At 41.9% G+C, this 23,513-nt stretch overlaps 1 protein-coding gene across 3 annotated transcripts; it reads right to left on the bottom strand.

The window, feature by feature from the left end:
• Nucleotides 1-808: 808 nt before the first annotated feature.
• On the bottom strand, nt 809-22,692 carry rbm45 (RNA binding motif protein 45). Of its 3 annotated transcripts, XM_080782321.1 has the most exons (12): nt 22,576-22,692; nt 22,178-22,450; nt 20,127-20,249; nt 19,019-19,145; nt 17,956-18,081; nt 17,320-17,493; nt 15,993-16,119; nt 14,163-14,259; nt 13,187-13,341; nt 9,407-9,482; nt 2,372-2,500; nt 809-1,401 (listed from the first exon to the last, which is right to left on the bottom strand). In XM_080782321.1, exons 2-11 carry the CDS (start codon nt 22,448-22,450, stop codon nt 2,384-2,386), a joined length of 1,395 nt encoding a protein of 464 aa, XP_080638447.1. In that variant the 5' UTR covers nt 22,576-22,692; the 3' UTR covers nt 809-1,401; nt 2,372-2,383. The 3 variants fall into 3 exon arrangements, with proteins under 3 accessions (XP_080638447.1, XP_080638446.1, XP_080638445.1); XM_080782320.1 differs by having other exon boundaries at nt 809-1,416; nt 22,178-22,675; XM_080782319.1 differs by having other exon boundaries at nt 22,178-22,675.
• Nucleotides 22,693-23,513: the final 821 nt, after the last annotated feature.

Genomic DNA, 23,513 nt, shown 5'->3' with positions numbered 1-23,513 from the left:
TCTGATGTCATCGCCTGCCCAACTGTAAATAATGTTCTCGAGCAAGTTGCCTGCTAAACAATAAATCATTGTACATGCTGTTGTGTGCTTTGATGTTGGGGGTTAATCCAATTCCATTTTGGTTAAGGTTAAATCACTATTCTGAAAGTAGTCATAGTTTGTTCAATAACGGGTCTCCCCAGCTCTTTAATAAACGATACATTTTCAGGTAGGTGACAATGTATCTTAGTTTTTATAGTGTTCCAGTTGTCATCTACAATTCCCCTTTAATCCTTATCCTGACCTGAAAATACATTGTTTAATAAAAAAAGCTGGAGCGACATGGAGATTACTGTTACTGAACAAATAGCAATGAGTACCATCAGTTGAGGCGAGCTTTAACACTTACCCTACCCTTAAATGATTTGGTTTACATTATCAATAGACCAGTAGAAATCATAAATTGAGGCTTTAACCCGTTTGCTTTAAGACCATTGTGAAGACATGTTTTTGAACATTATTCTAATACCGTCATGAATTGACCTAGGTCGCTTTACCAGACTAGTTGAGTCTTCAGTTATTTTACCAATGGTCCCGAATGAAGGGTTTATTACTTAAGAGTATTTTTTTTTTTTTAAATAGATGAGCTTGTAGATCTGCTATTTTTTGAAAAATCGACGAACCAGACAAACAGCTTTTTCAGAAAAGTGTCAGGATGTAGAAGACATTTTTTTGAATCTGATCATGTCAAAATGGAATTCACAACCTCACCTTCCCACATAGTATTACAATAAGGACCACCACACAACAAAACATCTAGGTCATAATGTGTTGACATAAGACTTTATTCTCTTAAATACAACTGACTTGATTGTTTAAATCAAAAGAGGGGGAGGGGAGGAGCATGCGGCACTAACAAATTACACATTCTTAGAGATCACTAAAAAAAGGGAATGCTGAAAGTACTTCCAACATTCATGAGAATCATCACACAAGGTATATGAAAAAAAGAGAAGGCTGCCACCTAGTGGGGGTTATAAAGAATTGAATCCAAGTCACATGAATATCTAATTATTTTAAACTTAAATACATCAGCCACATTTAAACATAAGTTGGTTGCTTCATCCTCTAATGCTGCAAAAGGTTTCAGCCATCTGAATAGGCAAATGTAAAGGTCTGAGGAGCAAATGGTGCATTCAAGCGTGACTAAATATCAACGTCGTCCAGGGATGCTGACAAGCATGTATGTTGTACAGGCCAACTACGGTACGTCTTGACATAAAGATGGCACAAATTTACCAATAGCAAGTGGGTCACAGAGAAAGGTCAAGACAGGTCAAAGGTCGTGTCAGTGGTCAGGTGAAGGTCTTGGTGTCGGTTGGTCTGTCAGGGTCAGGAGTCAAGTGTCATGACAACAGTCGCCTAGGAGACAAGAAGCTGCAGAGAATTACCCAAGGGGGAAGAGACAAGCAAGTGAGTTTTCCGTACAGACTTTGTTGAAGGCATAATTCACCAGTCAACATTTAATCTAAAGTGCTGAAAAACAAAGCATCATCTTATTTAATCTAATATTCTTTATTTCACAATAAGCAGTTATCAATATACTGGTAACGGAAGTGATTGCAATGAAGATGTCTCATTTTGAACTGCAAAGGAAAGTTGGGAGTGGTAATGTCCAAGTCCATTGCACCACATTATATCACAATACAGGAACAGGAACTGAATTGGTTTGAAAAGGACAATAGTCATAGTTACTGTACTTGCACAGTACATGCACACAAGTACTGTTGTGAATTGTCATCCGATTAGAAAAGAAAGCAACTCAATATTTTACCATTTTAAATGGCAGAATGTGTTTGATTATGTGCTAAAAAAAAAAAAGACCTTTGTCACTCTGTACTGTAAGTTAATGGGGAGACTACTTTGTATTATCCAACTCTTCAAGCCTCTATTGAAGAGGATGCTCCGATCAGATTTTTTGGGGCCAATCGGTGATCGGCATCAGGATTCGCCGATCTACGAGCCGGTCTACGAGCAGTGGCCGATTATCGGAGCATCTCTAGAAGATATCGTGCCAATAATTGCCTCCACATCGTGTCATGGTAAATACACAAGCCAAACCTCAAACCAAAGTGTATGATTTGTTTTCTTCTTCTTCTTTTTTTTTTTGCTGCATTCTATAACCCATTTATTCAATTCAGCAAAAATTGAGTTCATTGCAAACATCATTTCGTGGGACACAGCGAATACATACAAATGTAAAAAACGGTGCGGTTTCTACAAAACACTACTGTCAGATCCAGTTCCTTGAAATAAAATCTTGGAAGCTTTAATTTCAGAGAGCATTGTATGTATGTATGTTCCCTACATTGTCGATGTGTGCAGTACTTACCCCCCTGTGGCTCTAATAGGTTCGAGGACGTTTGTGAGACTCCTCCCTGGGAGGGTCGGCCAACATCACCTTCATTCTCACGCCGTTAATCGTTCGTCCATGGAGAGCTGCCATAGCATCATCTGCACACTAAAAAGGAGAGAATTTGAACCGTTACAACAAATCTATTAACCCATTTTGGACTGAGGTAGATATAAAAAAAAAAAAAGGCTTCTAAATCTGTTTTCTGAAAAACCTATGTTTCTATGTCAGTGGACCCCCAGAATTATCTGTATTAGGCTGCGGACCCCCATCTGAACATATGTTGTTCCAGGGATGCCCCAGATGCAAAGATTTTAGTTAAAAATGCTCTGAAATAACATATAGCAGACAGATAAAATAGCAGACCTACAAGCTCGTAGCGCGGCACTGATTGTAAATATTCTGTTTGTGCATTCTACTATTATGGTACTTACGGTTCTGTCACTATGGTACATCCCACTACCCAGCGGGTTTTGCACTATGCGCGGGCTTTAGCAGACAGTCTATTATATGAATCAATGGCAGTGGCCAGGTTGTTGTTTTACGCTATGTTCAACTGATATAAAGTTTCATATTACAAAGAAGAAGGTTGTCGTTTTTGACTTATCAATGGTAGCAGAGGATGGCTAACAACATTAACTACAGAGTCCCACCGGCGTTTGAAGAAAAGAAGTCTTATGAGAGCTGGAAAAATGAAGTTGAAATGTGGAAACGTGTCACTGAACTGGATCCGAAGAAACAGGCTTTAGCTGTTGCTCTTTCACTGACGGGACGAGCTAGAGATACAGCGTTGGAAATACCTGCGGACGATTTGAACAAAGATGATGGGATGAAGACACTTGTAGAGGCATTGGATAATGTATTCCTAAAAGAAGAAAAAGACCGGGCTTACGACGCATACACGGACTTTGACAAGACTCGGAGAGAACGTGACGTTTCCATGGCGGATTACATCGTCCATTTCGAGCAGAGGTACAACAAAATGCGAAAATTTGACATGACTCTTCCTGATACTGTTTTAGCATTTAAGTTGTTGGATACAGCCGATCTGGATGTTAAAGATAAGCAGCTTGCTCTTACAGCGTGTTCAACACTTACATTTGCAAGCATGAAGTCAGCTCTAAAAAGGATTTTTGGAGACAAGACTGTGTTATCCACGAGCAGCAGTGGAGGAATTCAAGTGCGACAAGACGAGCATGCTTTGTATGTTGATCAGAGGAAAGACGGTAAATACGGGAGCAAATTCCATCCCCAAACCAACCATGCGAGGGCGCCATTGACTGGCTCAAACCCACTGGACAGGTATGGAAAAAGAACAAAATGTGCTATTTGTCAGAGTACGTTCCACTGGGCTAAGGACTGCCCACACAAAGCTGAGCATGTGAAAATGACGGAAGAAAATTCAGAGGCAGATCAAATTGAAAAGTGCAACATTACTTTGTTTTCTAAAGAGTCAATATCTGATGCTGAAATATTCATGGTGGAGGCCTTGGGTTCAGCTGTAATTGACACTGCATGCACCAGAACAGTCTGTGGTGAAAAATGGTTGGACAGTTACATTCATACACTGAAGAAGAGTGAGAGGAATAAAATGGAAAGTACACAGAGTAGAAGAGCTTTCAAGTTTGGTGATGGTCAAGTTGTTCATTCTACAAAAAAGGTGAAAGTCCCAGCTAAGATAGGCCAAACTAAGTGCCATATAGAGACTGAGGTGGTCCCAGTGGACATTCCTTTACTACTAAGCAAAGCATCACTTAAGAGGGCAAAAGCTGTGCTTGACATTGAGAATGATAAAGCCACAATGTTTCATGAACCTGTGCCCCTTGAAATCACCTCCTCTGGACACTACTGTGTCAGCATAGTGGACAGAGATTGCACAGCCACTTGTGAGAATGAACCCCAAGCTAATGAGGTTCTGGCCATAACAGATGACATGAGTAAAGATGAAAAACACAAAGCCTTGGTGAAACTTCACAAGCAGTTTGGACATGCTTCAGTTGATAAACTTAAAAAATTACTGACTAGTGCTGGAAGTAATGATGATGAGAGCATTACTATTTTGAATGACATTGTAAGCAGCTGCGAAACATGTCTCAGGTACAACAAACCCAAGCCAAAGCCATCAGTTGGTCTACCAATGGCTTCAACCTACAATGAAACTGTGGCATTAGATCTGCATGAGCTAGAACCTAATGTGTGGTACCTTCACATGATTGATCATTTCACCAGGTTCAGTGCTGGTAGTATTGTGACCACAAAAAAATCCAGTGAAATTGTGAGGCACTTTATTCATTCCTGGGTGAGTGTTCATGGAGCCCCGGCAAAACTTTTTTTTGACAACGGAGGAGAATTCAACAATGAGGAAATGAGAGACATGGCAGAGAACTTTAACATTGAAACCAAAACCACTGCTGCCTACAGTCCATGGAGTAATGGATTGTGTGAAAGGCATAACCAGACCCTTACAGAGATAATGTTAAAGGTGAAGAAAAGCAGTGGATGTGATTGGAAAACAGCCCTAGATTGGGCTCTCATGGCAAAGAATACAATGCACAATGTACATGGATTTAGTCCATATCAGCTAGTATTTGGGCAAAATCCAAACCTACCTTCTGTGCTAGTTGATAAACCGCCTGCCCTGGAGGGCACTACAATAAGTAAATGGGTAGGACAGCACATTTCAGCATTGCATGAAGCAAGGACAGCGTTTACTGAGGCAGAGTGCTCTGAGAGAATCAGGAGAGCTCTACGCACACAGCTTCGCCCCACAGATGAACACTACGAAACTGGAGACAAAGTGTACTACAAAAGAATGGAAAGGCCCTGGAGTGGTAATTGGACGGGACGGCGTGGTCATATTTGTTAGACATGGGGGCACCTATGTCCGGGTGCATCACTGTAGACTACGCAAGGCCAAAGATCACTACACTGACAAGTCAGGTGACAGCCAAGAAAGTCAGACAGAATATAATGCAGCAGAATGTGACATGAACAATGTTGTAAATGTACCTGATACTGAATCTAGTGATGTACCTGACACAGAGAATGCTGCAGGGGACTCTAATAATGACACAGACAACATTGAGCAGACCAATGATCCATCCAACCGACAACCTACTATCAGAAGAACAGACTGCAGTGAGAATCTAAAGGCAGGTCAATTCATTAAGTATGTGGAAAGAGACACTGGAATTTCACACACAGCAAAAGTACTCAGCCGAGCAGGAAAAGCAACAGGAAAAAACAAGAACTGGTACAATCTGGAGTACACTGAGCCAGTTAGCCTCACTGGCACAACCAGGTCAGCTGACCTTTCACAGGTTGACACACTGCAGATTGAACTATTGGACAGGGTGGAACAGCCACCTGACAGACACCACGATGATGTACTGGTTACAAAGGATGTGTCATTTGAATCAGCTAAACTTACTGAAATCAGTAACTGGGAAAAACATGGAGTGTTCAATGAAGTAAAAAATATGGGACAAAAGTGTATTTCCACAAGATGGGTGTGCACACTCAAAGACACAGCAGACGGCATAGTTCCAAAAGCAAGACTAGTGGCGAGAGGTTTTGAAGAGCTAAACACAAAGGACCTCCCAAAGGACTCTCCAACATGTGCCTCAGAGTCTCTTAGACTACTCATGTCAGTGATATGTCAAAACCAATGGACACCCCACTCTATGGACATTAAGTCAGCATTCCTTCAAGGAAATGAGCTATCCCGAGACATTTATCTCCGTCCACCACCTGAAGCAAAGAGTGAAGGAACTCTGTGGAAGCTGAATAAATGTGTTTATGGACTAAATGATGCATCACTGTACTGGTACAATAGAGTTAAAGAAACAATGTTGCAAACTGGAGGAAAGATGTCACAAGTTGACCCTGCCATTTTTTATTGGTTGGATAATGATTGTAATGTGTCTGGAGTGCTTGCTTGTCATGTTGATGATTTTATCTGGGGTGGTTCACACAGTTTCGCAACAACAGTGATCCCTCACCTGCAAACTGCCTTCCAAGTGGGCAGAGAAGATCATGACAGTTTTCGCTATGTAGGCATGGAGTATGTCACTGAAAGTGGAGTAACTTATATGCATCAAGACCATTATATACAGAATCTTCAGCCAATTCACATGGACACCTCCAGAGCGATGAGCCGTGATGCTCCCCTGACTGAGAGTGAAATCGATGACCTTAGATCAAAGATAGGTCAACTTCTGTGGGTTGCCAGACAAAGTCGACCTGATATTATGTTTGATACTTGTGTCCTTGCTGCTAACATAAAACATGCTACTGTACAGAGTTTACATGACACAAACAAGGTGGTGAGAAAGCTAAAATCAGAAAAAGTGACACTGAAATTTCAGAACCTAGGAAAAGACAACTCTCTAAAGCTAGTAGTGTTCTGTGATGCCTCACTGGGAAACCTTCCAGATGGTGGCACTCAAGGGGGACATCTCATTGTGCTGATGGGTGAGGAAGGAAGATTCTCACCTGTTTATTGGCAGTCAAAGAAGATCAGGAGAGTCGTCCGAAGCACACTTGCTGGTGAAACACTCGCTCTCGCAGATGCTGTTGACAGTGCCATTTCTCTTTCTGACCTTCATGCAGAACTAACCACTGGACATCTTACCAACATCTTACCAATAGTGTGTGTCACTGATAACCACTCTCTTGCTGATGCCATCAAGTCTACTAAGTCAGTGACAGAGAAAAGGCTCCGCATTGAAATAAGTGGTATCAAGGAACTTCTTCAGAGCAAAAGAATCCAACGGATACTGTGGGCACCTACAGGAGAGCAGCTAGCTGATTGCTTGACAAAACGAGGTGCATCCGCACTTCAGCTCCTAAAGGCACTCAGTGTTGGAGTATGGAAACTGGAATAGAGACTCTTTTTCTTTTAACAGTAATTTTTGTTTTTGGTCATTATGTTCTTTCATGCCTATGGACATTAATAATAGACTTTGTTTCTTTGTTATAAAAAAAAAAGGGAAAAAGAAAAGAAAAGTGGGAGATTGTAAATATTCTGTTTGTGCATTCTACTATTATGGTACTTACGGTTCTGTCACTATGGTACATCCCACTACCCAGCGGGTTTTGCACTATGCGCGGGCTTTAGCAGACAGTCTATTATATGAATCAATGGCAGTGGCCAGGTTGTTGTTTTACGCTATGTTCAACTGATATAAAGTTTCATATTACAAAGAAGAAGGTTGTCGTTTTTGACTTATCACTGATCTGCTATTTTTCAATAGCTAAAGCATAAAATAATGCTTAAAACACCAGAAGGGGGTTCCCGCCCAAAATGGATTAAAGGGACATTTCAGCCTTTTTGCAAAAACACGTTTAGAAGACGTTTAGAAGAGTATAGAGCAGAGGCTTCCTTGCTCAATTCATTGTGTCAATTTAAGTAAATTAGTAAGTACATTTTATTTGTAAAGCACCTTTCAAGACAAAGTCACAAGGTGCTGAACAGAACACAGAACAAGCAATCAACAAGTTCAAACCAAACAGGAAAACATAGCACAATAAAGTAAAAAGACAATAAAGAATTTAACGAAACCAATAAACAAGGCAAAAACTAGGCATGTAAAATAGTAAACTAGAGGCAGAATCACAAAAACCTAGGTATGTACAAAATAAGTCAGGTAAGAACTACATGGGAAAAATAAATACGGAATAAATGTGTCTTTAGCTTTCTCTTAAAGAGCTTTCTCTTACTGACTCAGAATTTTTTAACATGAGGGGCAGGGCATTCCAAAGAGTAAGGAGCAACCACTGCGAAAGCCCGGTCGCCCCTTTGTTTTTAGTTTAGTCCCAGGTATCTTCAGTAGGAATTTGTCCGAGGACCTAAGGGGTCTCACATTAGACTTTGGGGGCAGTATAGGTCACGAATATATGAAGGGGCCAGCCCGTGCAATGCTTTGTAGATCATTAAAATCAATTAATTGGAAGCCAGTGCAAAGAGGCTAATACAGGAGTTATGTGGGCCCTACGGTTGGTATTTGTGAGAATTCTAGCTGCAGTGTTTTGAACCAATTGAAGTCGGGATAGAGATGAATGGTTCGTTACAATAGTCCAAACGGGAGGATATGAATGCATGTATGATTTTTTTTCCAGGTTTTGAGGTGACAGAATTTACTTAATTTTTGCAATGTTGCGCAGATGGTAAAAACAGGATTGAGTGATCTTTTTAACCCATTCTGACCTGAGATCAGATTCATACGAGGTTTCCACTGGACACACACTGGTCTGATGAACCCATTCCGACCTGAGATCAGATTCTAAAAATGTCAGTCGTTCTTCGATTTTTCAAAAATAGCAGACCTACAAGCTCGTAGCGCGCCACTCGGTGGCGCGCTATGAGCTTGTAGATCTGCTATTTTTCAATAGCTAAAGCATAACATGATGCTAACACCAAAATGGGTTCCCGTTCAGAATGGGTTAATGTGGCATTCAAGGTTCATGTGGGTGTCAAAAAAGACACCCGGGTTTCTTGCTGTGGGTTTGATGTTAGTTGCCAGTGGACCAAGGGATTGACGGATTTCGTTATGCCTATGATAAGTATTTCGGTTTTGTCTGCGTTTAGTTGTAGGAAATGTTGCGTCATCCAATTAGTTATGCCGGTTAAGCAGTCATGCATGACTGAGAGTTTGGAGAGGTTGTTTTGTTGGGAGGTCCTTGGAACAACACATTTTCAAATATGTGGAGGCATATTACATATAATCTTTGGGGTCCTTGACATGAAATAATGAGCACCACAGATACAGAAACATAAGGTTTATCAGAAAACCGTCAGGATTTTGAAGATTTTTTTTTTAAATTTCGAGTCAGGCCTAAATTAGTTAACACACATGTTCGGACATGAGGTCAGGGACTTTAAGGGAAAACGGTTCAGGCTGATATGCCTAATATCATATCACATCAAACCAAGCTCAAGCAGCGACATAATGCATCCTCCATTTCTTTATATCCTCAATTTCTCTATCTAGATCTTACAACTGTTTGACTCACCTGTTTCTCTGCATACTTCATATATCCCACCTTCCTGCCTGGAACCAGATGCACCTCAATCAGAGAGCCATATCGACTAGAGACAAAAAAAAGGGGGGAGAGAATTCTTAATTGGCTTGACCATTTGGTTTTTTTAGCAGCCTTAATTACTAGTATGCATTTCAACTAGGGATGTCCCTATCAATCAATCATTTATTTTTACCCCTGTAGGAGTCCCGATCTGATCTGATTTACCTTAAAAAAGAAATACAGCTGCCACTGTGCATACTTTAAAACACATTAAAGGAATTGTTCAGTAGGCTACCGACTAGCTAATTTCACCAATTGTTTTTAACTATTCACACAGCTTCGTTTCCAGAGTATGTTCGAGCAGAGACTAAAAACATGGAAGGTGCAATACCAAAACACAAACATAAAATAAACTAGTCGTTCAAAGTCTGGCAAGCTCGTCTGTAAAAGTTGAGGTAATATGGTTCACACATGCACACAAACAGCTGTAAAAAGTGAAACAGCAGGATGATTTCAATGTGATTGATTGCCCCAGTGCAAAGTCGACAACACTTGAACAGTGTTCGGATGAGCGCTGCCTCTATGAAACCAACTTCAAAGCCTGTTCTCTGAACCTATGTGAACACCTGTGTGTGCACCTTCAAAGACTAAAAGACTTGTGGAACACATTGCACACAAGGTAGTCGAAGCATTTGACTTGGTTTAACTAGAGGGAAACGCGTGATTTTACTGTACGTACCGACTTGATGCATGCTGAATATATGACATGTAGACTGAGCACAACGGGCGATATTTAAATGCGTTTGCTTTGATGATCGGACTGAGACATCTTTACATTGTACAGAAGCTAAATTGTGCTTTTTCTAGTTTTAACTCATAGAATGCTGAAAGCGTTTTTAAACGTTTTATTATAGCCAAGCGCAAGAAGCGCATAACGTTTTTATACGTTTTATGGTCCAAAAAACGTTTTTTTATTGATTACAGTAGTTCAACTATATTTGCGCCCGGACAACTCATAATGTAACACCGATCGGCTCTAAAAAGAGTTAAAACCCCCCCCTGCTGAAAAGAGGTGTTGGTCTGAGAAGCGTCTGGCACCGCCTATTGGTTGGTCTATGCGAGGACGTACGACGTAATGGATACGGCCGTCCGGCATAGACCAACGCAGATGTCAGGGGATCTAAAATGGATGGGACAATGCTCTTGTTTGTGTGAATACACTCGATTCCCCCTCCCCTCCTGTTTCTACATGGTTTCTCCCGAGGGAGAATGGTGGGGGGGGTCTCTTCCTCTTGGATCGCATTGGCAGTTCCCCCCCCACTCCCGAGTCCCCACTGCTTTCAACTGCAAGGCTTGCGCTCTCATTCTCGGAACAAGATACAACGCGATTTGCTCTCTGCCCGTATATAAACCTGCAACGATCGGCATTTGATTTCATAACGTAACGTTTGCCAGACACATGTGGAGTTAGTCATGGACAGATTGCACATCATTATCGAGGGCCCGCCATGATACGTTGGTCGCTGATCGCAAGCCGTACTGCTGCTGCGCTGCTCGCATCCAAGTTGATCCAACCATCCAATCCATCCCCCTTTCTCGTTACAACAGGCTATTATAAACTCACCGTCGAGCAGCCTGCCCTGCACCTAATGTGATAAAATGAACGGCAGGACAAAATCGGATCGATTATTATCTGTCTATCAGCAACATACGGGTGTTTGTCTTGCAACGACAGGTGGTGCTTTCTCGTTTTTTTTCTTCCAAATACGTTGACGTGCTGCTTCTGCTGCCGCATCCATCTCGTTGTTTTTCTTGTTTTTTTCCCAAACATGTCCAGACACAATCCGATCCAGTCTCGCGTCTCACCTTATAGATACGCGAGACTGGATCGATGAGGTTAGTGGTATGTCTGGACATGTTTGGAGCGGCACACGACAATCGACAATAATGTTGATTATGCAAGATCATTTCCTCAAAGCCTAGTTGCCCCCCCCCCCCCCCCCCCCCGTTACTGCGATTGTTTGTAGCTCGAATCACAGAATGAGTTCAATGAGCGTAGGGAGAGGGCACATATGGGGCTACGATTGAAGAAAGTTTCCAAGTCCGTTTTATGATCAGATAATGTGCATCAAGACTCTCTGCTTTCATAAGAAAAAAACTAATACTGTAATTGCGAATGCAATGAGCACTTACTATGAGACCTAGCAGATCACGTCTGTCTGTCTGTCTGTCTGTCTGTCTGTGTGTGTGTGTCTGTCTGTCCCGCTTACTGTATATGTGGACCTGGCCCTTTTGTGCCCATATATGGAGCTGAGTGATTTGTGAGTCATGGTGACATGAGTGTGATGGCGTGGTCCTGCTTTGGGGACTCCTTATATGGTTATGGCTGAGTCATGGTGACATGAGTGTGATGGCGTCTTTTGTGACCATATATGGAGCTGGCGTGGTCCAAGCACTAACTATGACACCCTGCAGATCATGTCTGTAATTTATTCTAATTGTTATTGCAATTTACGATCTGCGTTCGCCTTCCGCGTTCGCGCGTCTTACTCGTAATAATAAAAATCACACCCCTGTGAAGTGAGCAGTGCAATGTTGTGAAGTGAGCAGTGCAACATTGCACTGCTCACTTCACTGGGGTGTGATTTCTATTATTATTACAGTATTAGTATTTTTCTTATGAAAGCAGAGAGTATTCTGTTTCATACGGTATATAGTATGTACATGTCGCTATAGGCCTTATTTTGTGAATATTTAGTTGTTAGGTCCATGCTCTCTAAAATTATCTTTTTCAGAGAACTTTAGAGATGGCATGGGCCTGAATAACTATTATTCACAAAATAAGGCCTATAGCGACATGTACATACTATATACCGTATGAAACAGTCGACTCTCTGCTTTCATAAGAAAAATACTAATACTGTAATAATAATAAAAATCACACCCCTGTGAAGTGAGCAGTGCAATTGCACTGCTCACTTCACAGGGGTGTGATTTTTCTGGGTGGTATTTTTCTTATGAAAGCAGAGAGTCTACTGTTTCATACGGTATATAGTATGTACATGTCGCTATAGGCCTTATTTTGTGAATAATAGTTCTTCGGGTCCATGCCTTCTCTAAAGTTCTCTGGTGGGCGCAAGCTGCATTCAATAGCCAATTAGTGACAAACTGTATATGTGTACAATGTGTACTGTTTTCCTCCTAAAAGTAGACATTCAGGGCTTTCATTCGGTATATGGTTTGTATAGGATATTATTTGTGCTCAATTTTATATCGGTCTTTTGAACTAAAAAAACTGAACTGAAATGTCTGTCAACTTCAGGCCTCCATATCTCTGTTGTTTTTTTTCACAAGCAGCGTGCAGGCAAAAGCAGGTGTTAGAAAAAGGTCAATATCTCCAGAATGGAAGATGGTAGAATCATAAAAAAAAATTTAAATTGAAGTGGACAAGTTGGGCTTTCTTTTTATTTATGCGATTGTGATTCTCGCTATAAGAGGCCCCTCGCTGTGGGCCCCCCAAAAAGTTCAAAAAGCCCATGTTAAGCCTTCAGCACCAGTAAGCCAGGGTCCGCTAGAACCTGTAGCAGTCTATGTGTTAATATAGACGAGTTCCATGTGGAATCAACAGTGTTGTAATTGAAAACAAATACACTTATATACACACTGTAAAGACAAATATCTATAAATTAAAGTGTGATTTAATTTCATGTCTAATAACAGTATAAGTATATAACATTCTATATTTTATGGAGAGATTGGTTATACGTTTACCAGTAGACATCCTCCAGCACATCCTGGGGTAGCGGCGAAGGGGTGAACACGACAAACAGACGCTCCTTCACCTTGCTGTCAGGTGGAGCTAGCTTCTTCAGAGAAGGCAAGGATACATCGGTCTGAACCCGGGGCATGGGAGCAGGAGCGTAGCCCTGCAGGAGACAAACGACTTCAAGTTCATCATCTGCTATGATTTCATTATGCAAGGTACAAAGATCGATTGACCATATTTACACAGCATCCAATTTGCTCTCATGCTCTGACCAGAGCAAAATGTAATATGGCCAGTATTATCAACGTGAAACCAGAGTTCTACGTTTCTTGTGAATTATCACTTAAGCAAGCATTTCATATTGTTACAGAGATGACCTGACTCACCTGAGGGACATAAACACACATACCCTTTAGTCAGTCTTTAATGTGGATCTAGTTTCACTTTGCAACTGCCATTAGGCCTTGGGAACCAAAGTTCCCTTGATGTACAGTACTAGCACACCCCCCTTGCCGTGTCGCAGGGGCTTAGCCCAAATCCGTTAAGGCAAACTATGTGGCTAACCACACCAAACCCTAACGTAACCATACTAGCAGCACTTATATTCAACTCAAATGTATTAATTAAACGCATGCCTAAACTTGCACATACTAATGGTGCCTAACCTTAAAATGAATTACACCGAATTCACGTTATATCCACATTTACCAGGACACCTACGTACATGTTTAGCCTGTGCTGTAGCTGTATACATTCACCATCCCCACTGGAAGTCTATAGAAAGCTTGAAGGATAGTCAAGTGCACATGACTATCCTTCAAGCTCGGTGCTGCATAAAAAAAAAAACGAATGCACAAAGACCATATCCACACTAATTAAATATAACTTCATTTGCAACTTCTCCATAATCTGGACACACGGTGCAAATTAACGTAAGGCCTCAACCGACTCTAGATTGAAAAGAGTATTTTGAATTCTTGCCTGGGAGGATTTCAGCATCTGGCTAGAGGAGGGGCCGTTCCACACCGTGGACATCATCTGTGCCGCTACAAACTGCATGGCCATACGACCTACCGGGCTAAACACACATGGAAACATGCTATATCAAGGGGAGACACATAGCAATAGTATCACAGATTATATCATTCGTATGCATATGAGCATGAAGAGGTTCTTCCAGACCCGTTTGTACCACAATATCTGTGGTACAAAATGCACACTACCTTCTAGAGTAGACGATACAATACACTCATATACACAATGTAGGCGTAATACTATCAAGTTCAACTTGCAGAATGTGTAATGTTGTCAGCACATGATTCATGATTACACAATATGTTATGTAACTATTTTAGTGAGTCCATGTACGAGTGCATTTTTAGTCAGTCAATTAATTAATTAAAAAATAAAGTCTGTAAGATTTATGTCCCACCCAGAATTCGATCCCAGGTCTCCTGTATGAATGAATGCATTTTTTTGCAGACTCAGGGTCCATAGAAAAACAGTCGAAATGTACATGTTAAGACATGCATTTGTAACTTTTTTTGTCTTCTAAAGGTGCGTTCAGACTTGAATTTAAATAGTCGACCTCGGTTCGTCCCGTTTGTGCTGGGACTTCTCGTAGGGCTCAGAATGACTAAATCTATCTGCATAACATCAAATGATCATTACCCAGCATACTAACAGTGTTACAAGCAGCAGTTTTGCCCTTTTACATTCGTTTACAATTTCCTTTAAAGCATAGATGCAAAGATCAGTGCCATGCTTGGATTTGAATCCAAGCATGAGTCAATGTACACCAAATTTCTACCGCTTCCTCAAGACTGCCTGGCCAGGGAAGATATTGGGCTTAACCCATTTTGGTGTTTGTAGGTTGTAGGTCTGCTATTTTTGAAAAATCTAAGACATTTTTAGAATCTGATCTCAGGTCAGAATGGGTTAACAATGAAACTGTCAGGATCATAGAGTATTAAAAGGATAGAGACTGAACTGGCGCGAAGCTCCGCCCCCTCTGCTATTCATGTCAGTGGAAGTTGCTCAGTGGCGTTTTGAAGCCGCCGGAGGGACCGTCTATTTCCGCCTTTTTGGGCGCATTTCCGCATTGGACCACCACATTTTGGTGGTCCAATGCGGAAATGCAACCGAGCACTCAATGTTAAAGCCCAGCTGCTGCACGGGGGGTTTCCTCGTCATGAATCCACGGGTCCGCCTGCAGTCCTTCCTCTTACCACTAGGGCCCAGCGCTACAACATTGGAGTGCCTAGCTGGCCCCTTGGGTCAGGATGCAATAGACATTTTTAGAATCTGATCTCGGGTCAGAATGGAAAACTGTCAGGATGCAATAGACATTTTAGGAATCGGATCTCAGGTCAGAATGGGTTAAGTTGTGAACGCTGTAGTAGTACTATGACCAACACTACAGAGTACCGATGTTAAGATCTGTCCTACTTGGCCCTATTCTCCGGTCTACGGGCCCTGCCAAAGTTCTACTTGCCCTGCCTAGTAGGGGAGGTACCGTTGACACAATTTAGTGTTTCCACTTTTCACCACAATACACACACATACTTTGTTTCTGAATTATAACTTTTTGGAAAATCAAGTGATCTTTTATTTATAATTTGAATTGTGTCATAGAATGAGCACACCTGTAGATGTAATGTAAAGGCTATTGCATTTTAGATGACTTTTTGTCTCAAGAAATGCGTTAATGACCTAAAAATGAAAAGTATTTGCTTTATGCGTGTGCGTGTGCGTGTGCGTGCGCGTGTGTGCGCGCCTGCCTCTCTCTACCATATGAGATTCCGTCTGTACCTTGTGCGGTCCTCTCCATCATCAATGAAGTTTACAGCCAATCTGTTGCCAGGGGGATATTCAAAGCCATTTAGCTTCTCTTTAGCATAGACTGCAGATCCAAGGTTGTTGTAACGAATGACAGTGCCTGGGGAGAACATGAAATACAAAGTGAGTCAGTGACACAGCCGCATTTGAGAGTGTCCCTCCATGAATGTGAAGCGCTTGCCTATAGCCCATAGCCCATGGCCCATAGCACTTACCCCACCCCCTTAGATAGCAATTCTGTAGACTTAGATAGCATTTGATACAGACTTATAGCATGTTATGTAGACAGCATAAGTGCATTGTATGTGCTATTGTCATAGCACGTCATAGTACATATGTATAGCATAGTAGTATAGATGTATAGCTTATATGTATAGTTTCATTATAGATATTCCACTGTTACTTTCTTAGCTTACGCATGTTTCATGATAAATGTTTTTATGTGATGTATTCCCATGCTTTTTTGTTCTTGCTTAATGTAAGTCGCTCTGGATTAAGAGCGTCTGCTAAATGCCTAAATTGTAAAATTGTAATGCAACATGGATAACGGCAGCCATCAGCTTACAGAGGTAAAAAGAATATATATAATATAATATATATTCTGGAGCTGACAATTGTTTTTACAATCATAATTTATTCAGGGGGAAAAGCAATACTTTTATTCCACAAAGGAAGACGGATGGGACGGGACGGAGTGCAAAACATGGAGACAATAGAGCGCCGCAGTCCCCGCCCCCTTTCAGAAAAGCGAGTGGCCCAGGAAGTGGAAGCCCCATGCATTCTCCCATCGGCACTTTTAATATAATTTATTTAAAGACGGTTACGCCGCAGACAAAGCCAATTCGGATCGTGACGAATCATGACAATGAACACAATATTTTGGGGCGATCAAATCATTAGAAAGAAGAAAAGAAAGTCAGGAGACGACACTATTTGTTTTATTTTTCGTCTTATAAATTATTTGATCGGCCCAAAACATTGTGTTCATTGTCATGATTCGTCACGATCCGAATTGGCTTTGTCCGCGGCGTAACCGTCTTTAAATAAATTATATTAAAAGTGCCGATGGGAGAATGCATGGGGCTTCCACTTCCTGGGCCACTCGCTTTTCTGAAAGGGGGCGGGACTGCAGCGCTCTATAACCGGTGGCAAACAAAACGGCACATTCAACACAACCGGAAATCGTCAGCGAGAAAACGCACCTCATTAGTCACCACATAGGAATGGACACCAAATAGGAATTAGAACCAAATGGACTTATTGTGTGTTTTCCGGTGGGTTTGCAGTGCACATTGCCAACCTTTGCTGAGTCCATAGGAGTCTCTCTGGAGGTCACAGTAGTCCACACCGGGGATGAGATCAAACAGAGCATAGATCTGTTCCTGGGTCACCGGCGCCCTCGACGACACCATGAGGCAGCGCGTGATGACGTCAGTGGAGCGGTAGTCTGTCGCTGGGTAGCTGTTGGGGTCACCTGGTCACGGGTGTCGATAGCGCAAAAGAAACTGTTAAAAAGGGGTGCCGTTGTATTTCTCTTACAGATATTCATAGTACACGCACCAAGTAATGAGATAGGTCGCTTCAAGACAAAATGGAACTTTTATTCTCTCTACAGTGTCAAGTGCTCGAAGAGGAATTACCGCAATGAATAAATCTAAGTTGTTCATGCAACAGATTCACAGTCTGAACAGATATGATGACAATAATGGTGACCATCAAGCTGAAACATCGGTTACACCATGATTGTGATCTATGCAATGCTGTAAATCCAGACATCACCTTTTGCAATATTACAAATAATTGTTCCATTGTGAATGTGTCAAAGTTCAGCAAAACAGTAACACCAGTTATCAAACTTATCGCATATATGCACTAATCTCAATATAACCATTTTTTGCTGAAATCTCAAATAGCAAACAGTAAAAGCATGGCATACCCATGGTAAAGGGGTAGGCATTAAAGCCATCTCCACCCATGTGGTCAGCTCTACTGCCTCCAGAAGGGTATTCTCCATCAGCCGCTGTGGTTCTGGTGCGAGGTTCAGCCAAGATAGCCCTGTAACCTGTCAAACAGAGTGGGACATTTAAGGTCTTTAAGACTAAAAGCTTTTAAACTGCCTCCCCCTGGCCAGCCGGGGCGCCTGATGGAGGGGAAAGGAACTGGTTGGAATAACGTGTTCCTTCCACGCGCTACGTCCAACCAGGGAAATTCCCCCCCCTGTCAGGTGTAAAGGAGCAACTTGGACACTCAGGCATGAAGGGAGGATGAGTTCAAGTTCGTTGCTCTCCCCTTGTCCCCCATATATGGGGACTAGGTTGGTGGAGGGTGTGTAGAGCCCAGGATCACATTAGATAATTGACACAGGGGTGAAAAATGGGTTACAAAATCGTGGGATAAAAATTATATTTAAAAAAAAAAAGACTAAAAGCTTGTTTTGGCAGGCATGTTCTAATTTATACTTCAGCGACACTTGAAATAAGCGTTGTTTTTTTCACCAAATAAGCGTCATCTGGTTTTGACATTTTGGTTTTGTTTCTCTCTGCCATCATATGATAATGACAAGATTTTGTAAATTGGAAAAGTCAACTAGACTAATGTTAGATGGTATAGGGGAGGTCCAGGTCCAGGAGTGCCTCGATTTTTCCATCCAGTTTCTTTATCATTTAATTTAAATACAAAAACCCTCCTACCCATAGCACTACAATAATTTGAGAAAATCTTCCACAACAAAAAAACCTATTGCATAAAGGCCTATTCAGAATGGAACTCGTTTCTCACGTTTGAGGCGTGCGGTCTAACATTGGCGCCCGCCTACCGACTTCACTAATCCATCTGGACAGCTTTACATCGACAAGATGAGAAAACGTCGTTCTCCAGTCATACAGAACCCAGGCGTTTGCATGCATGTTCAAATGATGAAATAACACTAACAGCTGGGATGTTTCACAACTAGTGAAACTAGTAAAGTAGTACAAAACAAACACTACACATAGCATTACCTCTGTCACAATTCTCTATGGCGATGGCCGCTTGGGAGGGCTTGTAGTATCTGACGTAGCCAAGGCCTTTACTTTCACCTGTAAACTTGTTCTTTATGATGACACAGTACTCTATATCTCCATAGTCCTAAGGATAGAAAGAGAGGGAGAGAAAGATAATTTACTCTCAAGTTGTTTGATGTTCCCATGACACTCATAGACTTCATTTTACAAGGACAAATAGTCTGAAACGACATAAACAACTAGAAAAGTTGATTTGAGGCTTTTTGTTCAAAACGGGCCAGTCCTGCAAACTTTGAAAGCCAATGTTAGACAATTAGGATGGAATATGAAATATTGGACAGATCGCTGCACACCCGGTGTGTGTTGGGCTTAACAGGCCGTTCTGGAATATTTAGGGCAGAGCTTCATCGTTGGCATCTAGGGAGTGTGTGTGTGCAAAGTTTGGCATCGATCGGATGCGCAAGCATTTGACAGCTTCTGTACGAACATGTGTGGTGGATAGTGACATACATGAGTGAATCCATTGCAAACTTTGGTCTTACTGTATGTACTGTGATAAATACAGAGCTCAGCATTATTACATCAAGTCTGCAATGGTGAATGCACTCATGCTACACATACCTCACTGAATACAATACAAGATCTTCCGCCAAAATCTAAAAAGATGCTTCCTTAACTTTTGGGGCTTTTTAGCCCACAGGCAAATCAATTTTGGATGAAACTTGCATCCAAGCAAGTCTAAATGAAAGCCTGCATTAGCCCTGTATTTTAAGGATAACTTTGGGGGTTTTTTCAACCAAGTTTCATGTTTTAGGTTGTTATCAGAGAAAGTAAAAGATGAGTGTTTTGTGGGGTTTTTTTCTTCGTTTGCTACTTTATTTCGTTAACGGTTTTAGCTATTTTTGACAGGGGGTGGGGGAATTCAAACAAGCGGCTAAATATGTTTTTTTTTTACAAAAACATAAATTGTACAGCGATTTCTATATTATTATTTACTATAGCCCTACTAGACCCCAGGAAATTCCATCTGGCCACAAAAGATCACGGGATATCACGGAAAAATGAGGAAAATAAACAAGCAAATAAGGCATCTTAGCTATAGTACTTTAAATGTGTCTTTGATGTCCTCCTCTGTGAAGGTTTTAGGAATCATGACAAAGATCCTGGTCAGTTCCTCATCCTCCACATCCCGGTGTCTGGCTGAGGACCGTGACTGGGCGATAAATACCTAAAAGACAAGAAAAAGAATAGTGCTCTGCAAAATAAAAAATGTGTTGTCATGATATCCCCCTACAGAACAAATTATCAAATGTATTTAAAAAGATATCTTATCATGATACTTTAATAAATTATTGCTCAGTTCAACCATGTACCCCATAACCCCAATGATATATAATGTGATGTTTTAAAAAAGAAAAGTAATGTCTGTGATTTGTTCATGGTCTGTGATTTCTGTACCGATTGTGAACTGCTATAATCTGACTCGTCGTGACTGTGATACTCGGTAATTGATTGTCAAGCAAGGGCCTCCCCTCTACACGGGTGGGAATGATTAAGTGTATGGCTGCTTTAAAGGAGGAACCTACACCGCCGGTATTACCTTTTTTTAATCCGCTCTGAAGTGAGTGAGGAAGGCTGTTGCCGAAACAAAAATCGATCGATCAACTACATCTAAGAGAGTCTTGATCGAAGGACATGAAATAGCATAGCATGCAGTATGTTCATTATTAGACGACCTGTAGAGTGTAGACTACAGTACACTGAAACCTCTGAACAAAGCATGGTGCACTGACTTATTCATAGCCCCTCTCGGAACCCTCCGTAAAAGCTTTTCTGAAATGTGGATGTCACTTTACGTAGGGTACCTGTGCGTATCTGTGTTTTCATATTGAAATGATAGAACGCGGACATAAATATCGTCGGATACGTCGTGTCTGCGTCGTTTGACGGCTTCTTTTCGTTTGAGTTATTCTGAATGTGTCAACTATAAGTACCTATACATACCGCTGCGAATTCTCCTGTGCCGCGGAAGCCGTTAAGTATTTTTTGTTTGACCGATTTGGTCGCTTTGATTCTTCTTGTTTATTTACCGTTTATTGTACCGCCTCCCGATGTGCAGTTGGCTTGTGCATGGCTACGTTCCTGCCTCTGATCTGCTCTGTCATAGCTATAGCCACTAGCTAGCCAGATAGGCTGTACAATGAGGTGTCAATAAATAAGGAAGGAAGAAAAGAATCAAAGCGACTAGCCCCGGTTCTTGACTCTCGTATTCATACGAGAGTCAAGGCTTAACTGCACCCTGTTTTTTGCGCTCGCTACATTTACAACTTTTACGTATATATAAACATTCGGAATTCAAATATAAAGTACTCACAATTTGTCCCACGGGTGTTAGTTAGTTGCTGCTCCAGCGATTAGAATTTCTGCATCCGCGTTGTTTAATAAAAAGCATTTTTATCCGAGCTGTTATTTTGCCATTGGCTTTCAACTACGCGCCCCTATCGGTCGGGAGGAGGGTGGCACTCGGTGTGTTCGATATAGGTACGCTGACCGCCCTGCCAATACAGACTAATAGGCGAGTGCACTCCCGGTGTGCAACTGTGGATTTCCCAAACGAACCCCGTTTGAAAAAAGTAGCCTGGGCGCTCAGATAAAAATGCTTTTTATTAAACAACGCGGGATGCAGCAATTCTAATCACTGGAGCAGCAACTAACTAACACCCATGGGACAAATTGTGAGTACTTTATATTTGAATTCCGAATGTTTATATATATACGTAAACGTTGTAAATGTAGCGAGCGCAAAAAACAGGGTGCAGTTATGTCATGACTGTCATGATAATCATCATGGCTGTCATGTTTCAGGGCTACAAAGCGACCAAATCGGTCAAACAAAAAAAAAAATACTTAACGGCTTCCGCGCCACAGGAGATATTCGCAGCGGTATTTATAGGTACTTATAGTTCACACATTCAGAAGCCCTCAAACGTATCCGAAGGTATTTACGTTTATTTATGTGTGCATACCCGGTGGCAGGGTGGAGGTGGAATAGGACCCCATGCTATCTGGGTCTCAAAAATGTCAGAAACTTCAGTAGCATTGGGTTCTGCTTGTAGGGCTAACTTATTCAGTTATTTACAAGCTACAGCGACTCACCTTAATGGGTTTAGTTCCTTCCGTCAGACATTTGCCGTGCATCTCCTCCATGGCCAAGCAGGCTTGGGAGGACTTGGCGAACTTGACATAGGAAACGCCTTTTGATTCCTTGGTCTGTTTGTCTTTGACCAACCAAACCCCCTGGATGTCCCCGAACACGGAGAAACTGTCCCGGATCACATCTTCCGAAACGGACCGACTGGTGACCAGAAAGAGACGGCTGTTGGGAGGCTCGTCGAGATTTTCTGGGCCTTGTTTAGAGTAGTCGTCCATCTTTGTTTGCCGGGGATCAGAAGAAGCAAGACCACGATCGCCTCATGGAATATTAAGGAATCTGTGCCCTACTAAATCCTCACCCACAAACTCCTTTTTAAATAATAAGCAAGCCTAATACTCACCACCAAACCCTCAATGACTCTCTTTTAAAAAAGGAAAACAATCGCGGTGCAGCGCTCGAGACTAATCATGCAGTTGCACAGACTAGTGCATAAACCGCAACCCGGATGTAGTTGACGAGTGGGCGGACTCCTGCAATTTGTTTCTCCACATCTTTATTGACAAAAACAAACCACATTACAATGTTATTTGTGAAAGTGTTCAACACCAGAGAGCCATGATGCGAAGATGATTTTTTTAGTTCAAATTAATTCGTTTGACCCAATGAAAATGTAGGTTTATTGCGACTGTAGGGTAGGTTGCAGATTACTATGAAAACCTGAAAATCCTGTCTGTCACTCTGACTGTCACGCCACCATATATGGCTGCCAGTCCATCACGCCTCGTGACACGGGCCGTCAGTCCATCACGCCTTGTGTCTTGACACACTCCATATATGGCCGTCTCCATATAGGCTATGAAGATCAAGACACTAACCTCATTATCAAACCCTGGATAGCCAATGTGGATAAGACTGGATCATCACAGGCCCGAAATGTTATGCCCGGCCCTACCTGGGCCCTCATTAAACCCACTGTATACACTCAAGAAAGACACTGACACTGATGCCACCCTATTAGATCTCCATAATATGGAGCTGACCTGTACTGACATTCCATATCTTGATCTGACCTCATCCTCAACCCCTGTAAGGCCTACACTCAAGACACACTCCACATATGACCGGTACAGAATTAATTCCATATGTTGATCTGACCCATGCCAAAGCACCAGCGCTCGCCCAGCAGTCTGCCGTCGGCCCGTCACCCTGGCGGATGCGTGCACACAACCTCGCCCTTTAGGGCGACTTACTGGTTATTACTATAAAGTTTTATAAAGGCAACATTTAGACAACAAATTATTGGATTGTGCAACCATAGCTGGGTTGTCTCACCTCCAA

This window comes from Protomyctophum bolini, assembly GCF_963924005.1.
Source record: "Protomyctophum bolini genome assembly, chromosome: 14".
NCBI classification, from domain to species: Eukaryota; Metazoa; Chordata; class Actinopteri; order Myctophiformes; family Myctophidae; genus Protomyctophum; species Protomyctophum bolini.
The sequence above is the reverse complement of the archived record's forward strand: the minus strand, read 5'-3'. Positions and strand labels throughout refer to the sequence as shown.

Excerpts from the sequence above, each read along its gene's own strand:
- rbm45 (XM_080782321.1), bottom strand. The coding sequence starts at position 22,450 with ATGGACGACTACTCTAAACAAGGCCCAGAAAATCTCGACGAGCCTCCC. Across the intron at positions 20,250-22,177 it reads AAGGAACTAAACCCATTAAG|GTATTTATCGCCCAGTCACG; the intron begins GTGAGTCGCTGT and ends CTTGTCTTTTAG. Across the intron at positions 14,260-15,992 it reads GATGGAGAGGACCGCACAAG|CCCGGTAGGTCGTATGGCCA; the intron begins GTACAGACGGAA and ends ATGTGTGTTTAG.